The sequence below is a fragment of the Helianthus annuus genome, chromosome 3 (assembly GCF_002127325.2).
Source record: "Helianthus annuus cultivar XRQ/B chromosome 3, HanXRQr2.0-SUNRISE, whole genome shotgun sequence".
Lineage (NCBI taxonomy): Eukaryota > Viridiplantae > Streptophyta > Magnoliopsida > Asterales > Asteraceae > Helianthus > Helianthus annuus.
The window spans coordinates 94,838,894-94,856,482 of record NC_035435.2 but is presented as its reverse complement, the minus strand read 5'-3'; the positions used below and the strand labels follow the sequence as shown (position 1 = coordinate 94,856,482).

General features: G+C 35.0%; 1 protein-coding gene across 1 annotated transcript; it reads left to right on the top strand.

The window, feature by feature from the left end:
* The first annotated feature begins 238 nt into the window (after window positions 1-238).
* LOC110932031 lies at window positions 239-4,196 on the top strand. The gene is made up of 6 exons (XM_022175392.1): window positions 239-314; window positions 391-829; window positions 1,502-2,442; window positions 2,538-3,145; window positions 3,204-3,660; window positions 3,835-4,196. Exons 1-6 carry the CDS (start codon window positions 239-241, stop codon window positions 4,194-4,196), a joined length of 2,883 nt encoding a protein of 960 aa, XP_022031084.1.
* Window positions 4,197-17,589: the final 13,393 nt, after the last annotated feature.

Genomic DNA, 17,589 nt, shown 5'->3' with positions numbered 1-17,589 from the left:
GAATATGTAAACACTTTCAGTTGTGTCATGAATATTGTTTAGTAGGATTATAACGTGAATGTTATGTTTAGGTATGGTCTTTAATTCATCAAAGTTTTTGTAAACTGTAAATTTTGGTATCAAATGCAAAGTTTTATATTATTAATCTAGTATTTTAAGCTGGGTCTTACACCTTACACGGCTGTCTTCTGGTAAACGTAACCTCGAGCGCAAGAAACGTGATAATACTCCTGTACCTATGCTGACTTTGGATTCAGATGAAGACGATGTGTTTTTGTGCACTGATGAAGATCCTTATAAAGGGATATCTAAAGGTTTTAATCTATTTTACTGTTTTAGGACATTTGTTGTGTTCCACCTGTAATATAACTATCAATCATTTTTTAACAGATTATTTGGACCATGGTGACCAAGTGCTTACATGTCAGGTTTGTAGTGCAAAGTTATGGACATCAGAAGGTGGAAAAGATCGTTTAACTATAAATAAGATATGTTATAGTATGTGTTGTGGGTATGGTAAAGTTCAGCTACCGCCTTTAAAGGATGCACATCCATCTTATCAAAATTTGTTTTCTTCCTCAAATGCAAAAAGCAAGTCCTTCCTGAAGAACATAAGACGATACAACTCTATGTTCTCTTTTACATCTATGGATGGAAAGGTTGAATCTAATATCAACAAGGGCAATGCTCCATTTATATATCGTATCAGTGGCCAAAACTATCATTGCATGGGGAGTCTCAAACCTCCAGATGGAAATGAAGCTAAGTTTTGTCAGCTATACATACATGATACTGAAAATGAAATAACAAACAGACAGGCATTATTCAGGTACGAGTGATTTCTAAGTTCCATTTTTATTCTATTAAAGAACAACTAGAAATTGAAGCATTTTAGTTCACTATCAGTTGTTAAGTACCATCACTTAATCCTTAATCACTGATTCTCTATCCACTGATTACTACAACAGCAGTTGTTAACCATTAGTAGTTCACTATCAGTTGTTAGGTACCATCAGTGTTTTAATCACTAGCATTGCTTACAAGGTTTCCATCAGCTGTTTGACTTAACAGTAGTTTGCTTTATTCATTCTAAATTCATCAGTGGTTGCAGGTAAACTGAAATGTTACTTTTTCTCAACATACTCTAAAAGTTTTGGGCTGGTATCAGCAGTTGTTAACAACTGCTCTTCCTTAACAATTAATTATTAATCATTGATTCTCTATCCACTGCTTATTACAATAGCAGTTGTTAACCATATGTAGTTCACTATCAGTTGTTAAGTACCATCAGTGTTTTAATCACTAGCAGTGCTTACAAGGTTTCCATCAGCTGTTTGACTTCGTACTAAACAGTAATTTGGTTTATTCAATCTAAACTCATCAGTGGTTGTAGGTAAACTGAAATCTTACTTTTTCTCAACATATTCTATAAGTTTTTATAAAACGAGATACTATTATAGTTATGTTATGTTAATGTTTTGTTGTTTTTTTCTTTTAACAGCAAACGAACTAAACCTTCATCGCCTACTGATAAAGAACTTGATGTTGAAATGATAGAGTATTTGAGGGCTTTATTAGATTCACAAAATATGTTGGTTAAGACATATAGGATGGTCAGAGACCATTTTCACCAATCTCCAGAGGCCAACCTTAGTCTGCGACTTATATATAGAAGAGAAAACGATGGCAGGACATATAACTTACCCACCACATCTGAAGTTGCTGCTTTGGTTGTCGGAGACATAGATAAAGCTATAGACCATCATGATATTGTTGTCGAGACGCAGTCGGGAATGCTGCAGCGTATTAGCGAATTACACCCATCGTATCTTGCTCTGCAATATCCGTTACTTTTCCCATATGGTGATGATGGTTATAGAGTTGATATTCCTCATAGAGATTTTATGTCCACACAAAAGAAAATAAAACCAAAGTGCACAATGAGAGAATTTTTTTCATATAGGATCCAAGATAGAACTTATGGATTTTCCTTAATTTTAAATGGGCGAAGGTTGTTACAACAGTTTTTGGTTGATGCGTACACAATGATTGAGAGCGAAAGACTAAAGTACATCCGTAGGCAACAAGCGAACCTTCGCTCTGAAACATTTGAGAATCTTCAAAAGTATAAATCTAAAGGTAAGGAAGTTTTAACAGATACTGGAAAGCCTGTTATACTTCCTTCTTCATTTACTGGTGGTGCAAGATTCATGCAACAAAATTACCTCGATGCAATGGCCTTATGTAAGTGGTATGGGTACCCTGATTTCTTCATAACTATAACGTGTAATCCTAAGTGGCCTGAAGTAAAAAGATTTCTAAAAGATTCAACCATCAAAGCCGAAGACAGGCCTGACATATTGTGTCGATTGTTTAAAATGAAGCTTGATTCCTTACTCAAAGATTTGAAGGATTCTAAGTATTTCGGTGAGACTAACTTTGGTATGTTATTACATTTTCACATCTTATCATCTGATATATATTTTGTAATCAAGGTTATCAACTACTAAATCTATTTATTTTTCCTTTTTATTTAGTTGTTTATACAGTAGAATTTCAAAAGCGTGGTCTTCCTCATGCTCATATATGCGTATTCATGAAGGTCGATCAAAAACTTCCAACTATAGATCAGATAGATCCATGTATTTCTGCTGAGATTCTCGATAAAAAAGAAGATCCTGAACTTTATTCTCTTGTGACTGATTATATAATTCAAGGTCCGTGTGGGAATGCTAATTTGAATTGTCCTTGCATGGTTGATAAAAGATGTTCAAAAAACTTTCCGAAGAAATTCACACCACATACAACTATTGATTCAGGTGGTTTTCCTGTATACAGAAAAAGAGATTCAGGTCATATAGTTATAAAATCTAGTGTTAGATTAGACAACGGAAATGTTGTTCCTTATAACAAAAGGCTTTTGAAAAGATATCAAGCACACATTAATGTTAAATGGTGTAATCAAGCCGGTTCAGTGAAATATTTGTTCAAGTACATTAACAAAGGCCCTGATATGGCTACTGCGGTAGTTTCTGATGATACAAATTCAACCATCAAGGAAAAGCCAAAAGACGAGAGCAAGGAGTATTATGATTGTAGATATATTTCAGCGTGTGAGGCATCCTGGAGAATATTCTCTAATGAGGTTTATTATAGGTATCCTGTTGTTATGAGGTTTCCCTATTCATTTGCCGGGCCAACAGAATGTTGTGTATGGTGCGGATGACGATATTGATAATGTTTTAAGCAAGCCTTCTGTTTCTTCTTCAATATTTGTGCAATGGATGAAGTTGAACGAGACAAATGAAGATGCTAGAAAGCTGACTTATGTTGAGTTTCCTTCCAAATTTGTTTGGATACTTAAAGATAGATGTTGGCAGGTACGTAAGTCGTACCAGTGTGTTGGCTGGATTCATTATGTATCTCCTGCATTGGGCGAACCTTATTTTTTGAGGATACTACTCAATAAAGTTAAAGGGCCTAGATCATTCAAGGAGATACGTACAGTTAACGGTCAATTATTCCTGACTTTTAGAGATGCTTGCTATGCGATGGGACTCTTAGATGATGACAATAAATACGTTGTGGCCATTAAAGAAGCAAGTTTTGAAGGACATGTTGGATATCTTCGAGGGTTATTTGCTACCCTACTTTTCTCAAGTACTCTTTCACGGCCAGAATTTGTTTAGGAGAACACGTGGAAATACTTAGCTGATGATATTGTTTATAGACGTAAAAAAGAAACAAATATTTCAGGTTCTGATCTATCTTTTTTATTTCACATACTACATTTTGATTTTTTTAATTAATAATGTTAATTTTTTGATTTGTTAGGTTTAGTGCTTCCTGAATATCAGATTAAGAACCTTACTTTGTTGAAAATTGAAAAATATTTAATTTCCAATGGTTCATCATTACGAAGGTTTGTCACTATGCCGTACCCTGATGACAATTCCTTACGTGATGCTTCTAATCGTCTGATCAATGAAGAGCTGTCATATGACGTAGATGAAGTACAAGCTGAGTTTAACAGGTTGCATCAATCTCTTACAGATGAACAACGAGTGGTTTTTGACGAAATAATGGAAGCAGTTGTAGGCCGTAAAGGAGGCTTTTTTTGTCTATGGTTACGGTGGAACTGGAAAAACCTTTTTATGGAAGACTTTAGCCAGCTATTCAATGTAGAAATGGAATAGTTTTAAATGTGGCTTCAAGTGGTATTGCTTCGTCATTACTTTCCCATGGAAGGACAACTCATTCTCGGTTCCATATCCCCATTAATCTAACAGAAGATTCAATGTGCAAAATTAAGCCAATAGTGATATTGCCAGATTATTAAAAGAAACCTAATTAATCATATGGGACGAAGCACCGATGGTACACAAACATGCCTTTGAAGCTTTAGATAGGACGATGACCGACGTATTTTTGGAAGGTAGGAGTATTCATTCGGATATTCCTTTTGGAGGTAAAGTTATTGTATTTGGTGGTGACTTTAGACAAATCCTACCTGTTATTCCTAATGGTACTAGACAAGAAATTGTTAGTGCATCTTTAAGCTCTTCATACATATGGTCAAAATGCAGACTATTACGGCTGACTGAAAACATGCGTCTAACTATTGGAGCTGAAAGTTCAAATCCGGAGTTTATCAGAGAATTTGCAAAATGGCTTATTGATATTGGTGAAGGAAACGTTGGAGATGATAATGATGGTGACGCCATTATAGAGATACCAGATGATCTACTAATCACCGATATTTGTGACCCGATACAAAGTTTAATTGACTTTGTATATCCTTCAATTATTGAACAATTTAGGATTCCTGGATTTTTTTTCGGAGCGAGCAATTCTAGCACCCAAAAATGAGGTAGTTCATGAAATTAATGATCGATTGCTTTCGTTATTTCCTGGTGATGCGAAAGAGTATCTGAGTTCTCATAGTATATGTCAAACTGAAAAAATTCTTGATTCTTTTCAAGAAAGCTTATACTTAACAGAAAATTTGAATGTTGTTAAGATTTCTGGCTTGCCTAATCACAGATTAGTTCTTAAAGTTGGTATTCCTGTGATGCTTCTTCGAAACATTGATCAACAGAAAGGGTTATGTAACGGTACAAGGCTTCAAATTACTTTTCTTGGTAAACGAGTTATAGAAGCTGAAGTAATATCTGGTGGTAAAATTGGCACGAGAGTTTTTATTCCAAGGATTAATATGATCCTGTCTGACAAAAAAATACCTTTTCAATTTCAACGAAGACAATTTCCTTTATTAGTTTGTTTTGCCATGACGATTAACAAGAGTCAAGGACAATCGTTATCAAAGGTTGGTCTTTATTTGAAAGATCCTGTCTTCACTCATGGTCAGTTGTACGTTGCATTATCAAGGGTCAAGACCAGAGAAGGCGTTACAATACTAATATTCGACGCTGATGGAAAACCAACAAATAAGACTTCTAATGTTGTTTACAAAGAAGTTTTTACTAGTTTGTAATCATTGTTTTTTCTGAGTTTTAACTTCCACCGTTCTAAGTATAGTTGTATATATATTTTCTTAATTACTATTTTAATTTAAATTTTATTTGGTTTAAACTTTATAAACTCTATTGTGTTTTGCATCTCAGAACAATGTGTGATAAATTTATTCATAAGTAATTTACAACGCAGACAATTCTGAAGATCCCCGTGTTCGCTATCAATATGGAAGAAAATTATACCGGATTTGGACTGCATAAGAGGCTACGAACTGATCAATTTCAAACCTACACCAGCCAAAAAAACTGTTTCACCAAAGTCAAACCACTGTTTGACCAATGTTAAACAACTGTTTGCAAAAATATGATTCTTAGTGGTTTGAAAGTCTGTTTTACCAAAGTTAAAACACTGTTTGAGCAATGTTAAAACGCTGTTTGACCAAAGTTTGTTTGACCAAAGTCAAACTACTTATGTTAAAAGCTAATTATAATAGATAAAACACTGTTTGAGCAATGTTAAAACGCTGTTTGACCAAAGTCAAACTACTTATATTAAAAGTTACTTATAATAGATAAAACTAGATTTTCACCCGACATTGCTTCCCGAGCTCATGAAACTTACTTATGTTAAAAGCTAATTATGATTAATACATGATTTAAAGCATAGAAAAAATATGATATGTTAATGGCTTTGCTATAAGAAAAATTATTTTTCTTTGTTAATTTGAATACCAAATCAATTCAACTAATCATCCACTTTACTCTTGTATCTCAATGTAAATGTAAATAACAAATTCAATAAGGGGTGTATGTGTAAATATTTTTCATCAGTTGAAAATATGGGAAGACAAAAACACAACCGTCATTATTTCTTCATCATCATTACACATCAAATATCTATCATCTCTTCTTTCAAAAATCTCTTCTTCCCAGTCATTTTCTAGGGTTTCAACTTTCTTATTCTCCGTCTTCTACACTTCAATCACCTGAGGTTTTATTGTTTTTCTTCATCAACTGGTATGTACATTCATATTGTAATGAACTTTATATTGTTTAACCGATCTTAATTCAAATCCTATCTTGCTACAAATACGATTTTAAACGTTTATTACTAGACATTCAAGAAGGGTTTAGTTAGGTGTTTGAATCATTTGTTGAGAACATGTTAAAATAGTTATTATTTGCAGAAAAAATTTAACTCATACTCTGTTTCTATGATTAATTTCACTAGATACTCTGTTAATACAAAAAGTTAATGTTCATCTTCGAAGCCAACTTTTTAATTACAATCTTTTAACGTCTTTACTGATTCAGGTTTTATGATGTATACTACATTTGTCAAGTTTCTTGATAACCCAGAATCTTTGAAACTGGTATGACATATTTTTACATACATAATTTATTTTTATTGAGATATATATTTAACAGTTCTTATGGTTTATATTTTCTTACACTACTTAAAAATTATATACAGGATGCACCTATAGCCTTTGCTAATCAAAAGTGGGGAGATTGTTGGCAAAAAAATAGGTTGCGAATCTCTCATGAGTCTGGTAAAAAATGGGTTGTGAGGGTCAGAACAGAAAATTCAACGCCAGTAATAACTGACGGTTGGGACAATGTTGTTAAATATCTCAATCTGCCGAGGGATACTTTGTTGGTTTTCAAACCATTAAGTGATTTGGGCTTGAACTTTCATGTTTTGTTGATGGCATGTGTGGTGAATCTTATTTCACGTTTAATCGTTATGCAAGATTTGGTTTTACGGTATGAGTATTGATCTTAACTTGAATTCTTTTTCATCTTTAACGTGTCAACACTTATTCTCATAAGTTACATACTTCACGTATAGTATTCATTATTTTTAATTTTATGTAGGTAATCGAAGACTGTTTTATTAAACAATTTTACGTAAACAGCGCACCAAGTGGCAAATTTCAAATCAGTTATAAGGGTTCCTATTGGAGTGTTGAGGCGTCTAAGGTTGATACCAACTTTGTATTTGCTAGAGGATATGTGCAACGATGTTGGCATGCTGGAGAATGATTTGCTTGTGTTTAGCAGAATTGATGATGTTGTTTTTGAGGTAGTAGTTTATAGAGATGAGACTGAGATTTGCTTTTTGAAGAAACCTGAATCTGACGATGATAGTGTACTTGAGACATCGAAAGCTGATTATGTTGAGAATGCATTGAAGGTACGTAAGTATTTAGCATTAGTAGTAAAAGTTTTAATTTTTTAGCATTATATTAATTATTTCATTAATGTTGACCAGGACATCTATGAGGATGAAGAAGTTGTGTCTGTAGGTGAAAGTAGAACCGTTACTTAGGTACTTACTAAATTATTAAAATTATTTATTTTTAATTTAACATATATAAGAATTTAATGTTTTCACAACTATTAGTAATGCTGTTTACTGATGTTATATTTATCCAATAATGTATTATTTAGAAGAAGTTACCAACCAATGCTGAATGCACGTCGAAGAGACGCATGTCTTCACGATTGAACAAAACCCAAGATGTAAGTTTACCATCTTAAAGATTGTTATATTACTATTGTTATTAAAGTTTGATGTGCACAAAATGCAACATATAAATTACATCAATTGTGGCATAAAACTAACCCTTTTTTAGTACTAATGTTGGAAAAAGTGTGCTTTTGTCTTCCTTTTGTATTTTCAGGATTAAATGAGCTCAAATGAACAAAAGAAGCAAAAAGACAGCTAAATCTAACATAAATACAAGAAAAGGAACAAACGTGGCATGCCTGACCCCCCGACAGCATCTTCCCAAGGCAAAACAAGAAGACAGAAGACTGAACACGCCCCGTGCTCAGTGAGCACGGGGGCGTGCCCAAGTGTCAGCAGAAAAGACAAAGTGATGGAAGCTTCTACTGCCCACCACGGGGCCGTGCTCAGCGGACACGGGGGCGTGGTCAACTGTTGCAGACGCATTTAATGAAATTGCGAATTGCAATTAATGAAGAGAGAGACTCGGATGGACACGGGGCCATGCCCAGTGGACACGGGGCTGTGCCCAGGCTTCTGTTCACCTTAACCTTGGTTGGAGAGAACCCGGCAATAGTAGTAACCAACAAAGCCTAAACCAACGAACAAACTTTCAACAACCAAGAAATGAGTCACAAAATTTCCCTCAACAACAAGGTGGACGAGAAAGGCTTGAAGATATTGTATCTCGCCTCATCTCCGACACTGAAAAGAAAAACTCGGATCGATTTCAACAATTGGAATCGAATTTTAGAAATCAACAAGCTAGTATACAAGACATTGAAAAGCAAATAAATCAATTAGCTCAAAATTTCTCCGAGAGACCACAAGGCGCGTTACCAAGTAATACCGAAACAAACCCAAAAGCACAAGTTCATCTCATAATGTTAAGAAACCGTACCGTGGGTTCCAAAGAATCTCCACCACCGCCAACTGAGGAAAGCACAACTCCTCAAGAGAAAGCTTCTCCTCTAATTCAAGAGCCTACCAAGGCTCCTCCGGTTCCATACCCCGGTAGGTTAATTCGTCAAAAGACCAATGAGCAATTCGCAAAATTCGAAAATCTACTAAAACAATTGCATGTTAATATTCCTTTTATCGAAGTCCTAACTCAAATGCCTAAATACTCAAAATTCATGAGGGACTTCCTCACTCATAAAAGGAAAATTGAATCATTGCAATTAGTTAACTTAGGCGAAGAATGCTCTGCCCTCGTACTCAACAAACTCCCACAAAAGAAGATTGATCCTGGAAGCTTCACAATTCCTTGCTCGATCGGGGAATCCCCAGTTCGTAATGCACTAGCCGACCTTGGGGCTAGCATTAACCTCATGCCTGCATCAATGTTCAAACGACTCGGCCTAGGAAAAACGAGCCCTACCAAGATGAGTATACAACTTGCCGACAGATCCGTCAAATACCCATAAGGTGTCGCTGAAAATCTATTGGTCAAAGTCGACAATTTCGTCTACCCGGCCGACTTTGTCATACTAGATATGGAAGAGGACACCGAAGTCCCCCTCATACTAGGGAGGCCATTTCTAGCCACCGCGCAAGCAGTGGTAGACATGAATGACGGAACACTTACTTTGAAGTTTGGGGATAAGGAAGTGAAGTGTGGAGTTGGGAAGAGAGTAGAGGACGATGACCCGGTCAATTACATGAAGGTCATTAATTCGAGTTTGGATGATGCTCTCCGACGGTGCAACATGGGATGCAAAACATCCCGCTCGGAAAATATATGACCTCACTTTGGGTCTAGCCAAGGACCCTTATAAACGTGGCGCACCACGGAGGAATTCCACGAAACTATCCTTAGTTTAGCTTAGATTAATTTTTATTTTAATTTGCAGGAATAAAACACACTCGGGATGGTCAAGGATAACAAGGGAAACGAGAAACATCACCCCATGCACAAAAACATGGCCATCCGACAAAAATTTCTTCATTACAGCAAGTTCAGCACGGGCCGTGTCCTCCCAACACGGCCCCGTGCTGCACAATCTGCAGCAATCGCCCAGTTCAGGTAACTGGACACAGGCCGTGTTCACTGAACACGCCCCCGTGTCCAGGCTTCTGTTTCTTTTTACTAAATTTTGTCACTGGCACCTGAAGACGGGGCCGTGCCCGGTCACCACGGGGCCGTGTCCAGAGTGCCAGTAACATAAAATTTTGCTTTTAACACCCTTTTACACATTCAATCAACCTAAAAACTTATTTTTGGGACACATTGAGGACAATGTGTAATTTAAGTATGGGGAGATGCTAAAACTTTGAATCTTGCAAGTCCTAATTAACAAGCCTTACACAAAACTCTATTGGAACCGCTAATCACCCCAAATTTTTTCAAAAAAATTTTCATTTTTTTTTACTTGTCTAAGTTTAAGTTGGGAATTTCAAGTTCTAACAAGGTTATATTTTTACAAGTTTACAACCAATAGAGTCGTGATAAAAAGAACCAACATAAGAAAATTATGAAACGGCATGACAAGCTTAGTTAAAATTTGATTATATATACTTGATCACATAAAAACCCATTCCCACAAAAGTGAGTTTTAAGCCTTTATTGAGCATACAAATACATATCTTTACACTAAATGCTCATTTTTCGTTTCTTGTGTGAATAGCCGCTTGGTTCGTACGACTCTAGAACTTGCCACGACAATACATTCCCGGTCCTTACCAACTTAAACCCGAGTAAGTAAATGATGGAGGCATTAGGACTAACCCTTTTTTTCTTTCTACACCATTATTTTTCATTTTTTTTACCACCTACCCAAAATCCCCCTAGTTAACCCCTTTGAGCCTAAACCTTTTCATTTCTTAACCCAAAACAATCACCCTTTTCACCCACCTAAACCTTTTTATTTTTTTTTTCTTTTAGTAATAAAGCTCGGTTTTTCTTATGACTTTTCAATATATATATATATAGTTGATAAAACCAAATAAACAAACAAATTCATCAAAACTAACCTTTTTTAAAAGAAATGGTTCATCAAAATAAAAATAAAATTGTGAAAATAAAAAGTCTTTAAAAAACCGATGCTTTTTACGCTTTTCGCCCTTTTACTAACCACTAACCCAACCACCCACCTTTAGCCCAAGCCTAACCCTTCACCCAAAAAGTCCTCTTAATATTTACAAAGGCATATAGTTAAAAAAGGAAGAGGATTGATTGCTTGGCAAGCCTATGGTAGGAGTAAGTTCCATGCCGCTCTCGAGTGATTCACTAAAAATACACCTTCGGCCGAGTGTTGAGTAATCCCCCGTGAGGTATGTGAACTTGTATATAAATGGAATTTTAAAAAGGCATGTATGCCCTAATAAGTAATTTATCTTATGAAACGTTTTTAATAAATCATGACGAATAGGATTGTAAATAAATAAAAATAAAACTTAAATAAAGAATCTTGGAAATCCCGACACTCTATGACAAGTCCAAAAACCTTCTCTTCTACCCATTCCATTTGGGAGTGAAAAAAGCCACATTATAAAGAGTTTTGCTTGAGGGCAAGCAAAGATTCAAGTGTAGGGGTATTTGATGTGCACAAAATGCAACATATAAATTACATCAATTGTGGCATAAAACTAACCCTTTTTTAGTACTAATGTTGGAAAAAGTGTGCTTTTGTCTTCCTTTTGTATTTTCAGGATTAAATGAGCTCAAATGAACAAAAGAAGCAAAAAAACAGCTAAATCTAACATAAATACAAGAAAAGGAACAAACGTGGCATGCCCGACCTCCCGACAGCATCTTCCCAAGGCAAAACAAGAAGACAGAAGACTGAACACGTCCCGTGCTCAGTGAGCACTGGGGCATGCCCAAGTGTCAGCAGAAAAGACAAAGTGATGGAAGCTTCTACTGCCCACCACGGGGCCGTGCTCAGCGGACACGGGGGCGTGGTCAACTGTTGCAGACGCATTTAATGAAATTGCAAATTGCAATTAAGGAAGAGAGAGACTCGGATGGACACGGGGTCGTGCCCAGGCTTCTGTTCAGCCTATAAATAGGAGTGCTTGGAGCTCTTGCAACTCATCCCTTGGCACACCACCTCTCTCACACTTCACCCACCACCCACCACCATGACAACACCATCATCCACCACCATCATCCATTGTCCATCATAGAGTGTGTGAGTCGTCTCGGGATCCAAGATTGATCGTAAGAGTTCTTGACAATCAAAGGCCATGTTTGCCTAAGTCTCTTACATCACTTGGTGAAGACAAGTGTTTAGTGTAATACTTTTTATTTTTAATCTTTTGCACTTTTTAATTGGTTTTGTATTAATGACTTTAATTACTAGTTTCTTATGTTGAAGGTGATTCTTCCTTATCGTTTGTCCGTGGTGTCTTGGCATTATTTTACTGTCTATATAAAATAAAAGATTTTCACCATTCATATCTCCACGGTCTATATGGAGGTATGTTGGCTACCTGGTCGGGGGTTAAGGGAACGGTTTGGTAAAAGTCTTGCCATTGTTCAGTGTATAGATCCTACAAAGGACCTGGATCAAATTTAGTAGGACCTCCTTCAATACCCAACGGTATTGGATGGCGGGGGTCCCAACTCTTTGATCCCCTCATAAGTTAAACTACTATTAAAACTTTAACCCGGCTACTTAGGATTGTATCCTTGCTAACTCAGACTACTTAGCCGAGGGTAACGTCGCCTTCAAAAGAGGGGCCTACCACATTATGCATTAATAACTTAATTAATTATCTTTCAATAATCCGACCCTTTAGGATTGTATCCTTGCTGACTCAAACTACTGGGTTGAGGGTAACGTCACCTTCAAAAGAGGGGCCTACTACAATAACTAAGATAATCTCTTAAACAAGTGCAAAAGTGCGAAAATAATCAAAGGTTACACTACACACGAGTCGGATCCAAGTGATTCATCTTGTCTATCTGTTTTTACTTTTATTTTCTTTTTCAGCATTTTAGTTAGTTTTATTTTTCTAGTTTAAAAATCTTTTTCTAACATTTTGATTTGATTAGACGTTGAGGATAAACCGGTACTAAAAGCTCTTGTGTCCTTGGACGACCTCGGTATCTTACCAACACTATACTACGTCCACGATGGGTGCACTTGCCCATATGTGTGTTTAGTGTTAGTGAATATCGTGTTTATAAATTTAAAACTTGGCTAAAAAGTGTATAAAAGGCTTAAAATATATACCTAAATTATATACACACTGACACGCATCAAAGTTACTCTATGACAACATGTTAAGAAGAAAGGTAAAGTTACTTCCGAGAGAAAGGAGATGGTCAAGAATAGGACTAAGGGAAATGCTGCTTTACCTGTCGACACAAGTGATCATATTAGATGTTCTTCATCTGCTCATAAAGTTAAGGTATCTATACTTTCCACTTAATTAGTATATGTTATATAAACTGTTTTTTTTTTTTTTTGCATATATTCAACATTCTTTTAATTCACATGTATATGTTTACTTTTTCATCAAGCGAAAGAGAGCCGCCAACGTTCAGAAAAAGCTTAACCATAGAAATAAGATTGCAAAGACTGCAAAAAAACATTCTGGACATCTTCTCGACCCTGAGTTCTTTCATTTTGATCGCAAAGGAGACTATAGGCTGGTATACCATTTTTATAACAAAATAATGATTTATGTTTATTTGTCTGACTATTATTTTTTTCCACACAATACATGTAGCGTCTTCCTGTTGAAGTTGCCAGATGAGCAGGTCTTTCTCTTGATCTTCATCCTTTGAAAGTTCAAAACATGGTTGGAGTTGTGGAGGTTTATGATGTTAAGTCAGAGTTAAATGAATTGAACCCACGTTATGCGTTGGACGGTTGGCGAAAGTTTATGACTGACAATAACTTGAGGTTTGGTGATATGTTACACTTCACATACGTGTCTTCGCAACAGAAGATCATATTAAATCAAGTTACTTCAGTTTAACAAAGACATTTAAGTATGTTCTGATATCCGATACTATAACTATGAATTTTTTGATGGTGATGTTGTATGTTTTTTTTAATTATTAACTTAATGGTTTGTTGCTATGTATGGCTAACATGATAAAACACTGTTATTAGCACTTTATGTTTTATATATAGATGATATGATGTTTCTTTTTGCTAATAGTAATTGCAATTAGTAGAAACTTGGTTCATTAATTGCAAATGTGACATTCTTCTGCATTTATAGGTTTATGAATTCAGAATAATGGATGGATATATATGACTCTATTTGGCATGATGATGATGTGTTTCATGTTGTAAAAACCAGGGAATTGTGAGATAATAGATTGTTTTGCCCGACTAGATTATGTGTTAAATTATAGTTCTTTAAGTCATTGTTTCATTTTCTTGAATTCTATGTAATTTTGTAAAGAAGTACAATAACAAACAGTGGTTTGAACATCTGTTTACCTTTTGGTCAATAGTTAATGGAAACCCATGTTAGGTTGAAAGTGTTTTGAAGAGGAAAACAGTGTGAGAAGACAGTAGATCTTATTAAGTTAAACATTTGTTCAGGCTTAAACAGATGTTTGGCCTTTAACAGATGTTTGGCCTTTTATATCAGAGGTTTGTACTTAAACAGTTGTTTGCCCTTAAACAGATGTTTGGCCATAAATAGATGTTTGACCTTAAACAGAAGGTTTGGCTTAAACAGATGTTTCACCTTCTATATCAGATATTTAGACTTAAACAGATGTTTGACCTTAAACAGATGTTTGGCCATAAACAGATGTTTGGCCTTAAACCAAACATCTGTTTAAGGTCAACATCTGTTTGACTATAGGTCAACATCTGATTGACTTTTGGTCAACATCTGTTTGAATTTTGATCAACATCTTATTTTGTAAAGAAGTACAAAAACAAACATTTTCACAAAATCCCAAATCACCCTATCATGTAAGTGCATTGAAGTAAAAGTGGAAATGATATTATTCATGTGGTCATGTTGTGCTTTTGTTTGACCTCTAATATGGGTTGATGATCTAATCCGGTGATTTGAAGACATTGTTGTTGAATCGAATGAGGTGGTTGATGTAATGTGGTCGTATTAATAACAAATAGTAATTAATATAACTAAGTTTCTCGAGCCCGGGAAGCAATGGGTAAAAACCTAGTATAGTATAATTAGTTTCATATTAAATTCTTTTGGTTAATAATAGAATAACTATCTTTGATTAAAAAATAAGTATTTATAATTAACTAGGAGAAATATGCGGTAAAACAAAAAGTAAATGACTCCGATGACACATACCCTCATGATTTTTCTTTTATTATATATATATATATGTGTGTGTGTGTGTGTGTGTGTGTAGATATAGATAGATTATTTAATTATTAAATCATAGTGATAAGTATACATACAGACTAATTCATAGAAATTTGAATTAACCATTTTGATTGATAAAGAATTAGTTTAAGATCCTCTGTGTTACACGGTTTGTACATATAAATGTAGATGCGTCACAATTGGTTCTCGTGTTACAATTATTAACATATTTTAACATCCCGTACTCCTTAACACGAAGTTGTTTCTCATTAACAAATAAATACGAAAAAATCTTAGGTCGTTTTATATAATATATTTTACTTGATATAATATATAATATAATATAATTCATTTTATAATAAAAAAATGATGCATTAAATGTGGGAAAAGTTAAATTACAATATAAAAGTTCTTTTTGTTATCTACTAGTAGGAATGCCCGCGCGTTGCCGCGGGTAATTATGTTTTTTTATCGCACCTTGAGTGACGGGTTTCACGTATTTTATTTATAAAAATAATTTGTTGATACAACACCTATAAAAGATGTTTCTTCTACTATGTCTTTTAACTTCATTTGACCCTTCAGAAATAAAAGAATCCATAGTAGTTATAAATAGATCAAAATTGCCACCCATACCATTAGTGTCAACACTAATATTTCAGTCCTCTTTATGTGATGATTGTGAACAATATATGGTGATGTGGAAAAAAAATACAAAATCAAACATGATCACTTGGAATAGTATTTTGAGTTACATCTCAGGCAACATAGGGGAGCCATACAACAAGTAAACACCCAAGCCGGTTTGGGTAATGATCTTGAAGAAGGACAACATATGATCTCAACTTTTTACGAGGATTCCAATAAAAGAGAGTCCTTCAAAGCAGTTGATGTTCTGCATCATGTAAAACTGAACCTCAACATCGTTTGCAACATATGGTTCCCAGCTTGATCCAGACCACTCATAGATCTCTACCGAGTATTCCTGAAATAATATATGGAAATTTAGCTTCCAAATCTTTTGAGTTAAGACTTTTATCTTGTTCCTAGAAGATTATTCTTAATTTACTACTGTTACTTTTAAGATTAAATTATTAGCTTTAGATAAAGTAAGATTAAGGTAGTTAAGGAATCAAACAACAATTGTGCTTGGTTTGGTATGTCTATAACTGTACCTATACACTTGTTTTGATCATTTATCGACGGAACCTATTTTAGCTTTTGGTTTTTCTTATGTTTTCACGAATATCAAATTAGTTTGGTTTAGCGAATGTATATGGTCAGCTCAAATGGGTCAAACAGGCTAAGAATGGCCCGAATTATAGGTAAATGGCTTGCAAAATCGCTTTATTCAAACACATTAGATTTGTGTTCTGAACTTATAATAACATAATTAATACTTAACTAAACCAAGATGTTTGCGAGCCAAACCAACCCAACCTGTTTTGACCCGTATTAAAAATTAGCTGTTCTGACCCAATTCCTTTTCCACTAATTAGCAAAGCTACCTAACCCACCCGTTTTACCACCTCTATATGATAAAGACGATTACCAGGTCTTCATTGATCCTGTAGATAGCAGGTTCGTCATTCTCACCAACTCTGTGATGCTTAACATTGACTGCCTGTTGAAATTTAAAATGGAGGATTCAGCAGAGCCTGTAATGAAGCAGAATAGAGAAATATAAATTATAAATTAACGGGTAATCACGTACACAGAAACAGTAAATAAAGTGAAGCAAAACCTAATGTAATCACGTACACAGAAGCAGTAAATATTTTAAGAATACAAACTCACTTGTTTGAGCTCCCAGCCTTCTGTACTGGTGATTTGAAGAATCTGCACAACATAATATCGTTCCAGATCAGCTAAAAAATTATATACGATGACAAAAAAGATCTGCACAATTGCAAAATATTGCATACTTAGGTTTTTACCATTTGATGTAACAACCTTTGACGTAGTCAACATTAGATGTCATAGACCGTAACAACAGGACATCGATGATGATGATTCTCCTTAAGAAAGAGGTAGCCTTTGAATTAAACCCTAAATAAGTTTCTCAACTTTAAGTACACTTATCTGAACAATCGATCACCAAATTGATACATATGATCATGATATAGAGCCAATCAGTAGGCAACCTAGAGTTTGGTTAACAGATAGTAGCTATTAACTACTTAAATCAATGAATAATCAAAATAAGTCAACAATCACCAACTGTAGGTCCTAATTACAAAAACTTACCGTAGTAAAGATAGAGATGTTAGCAGGCACTGTCTTCGGTGGATGGAAGAACAGGGGTAACCAAAACCAAGTACCTGCATTTTTTCATTCTCTCAT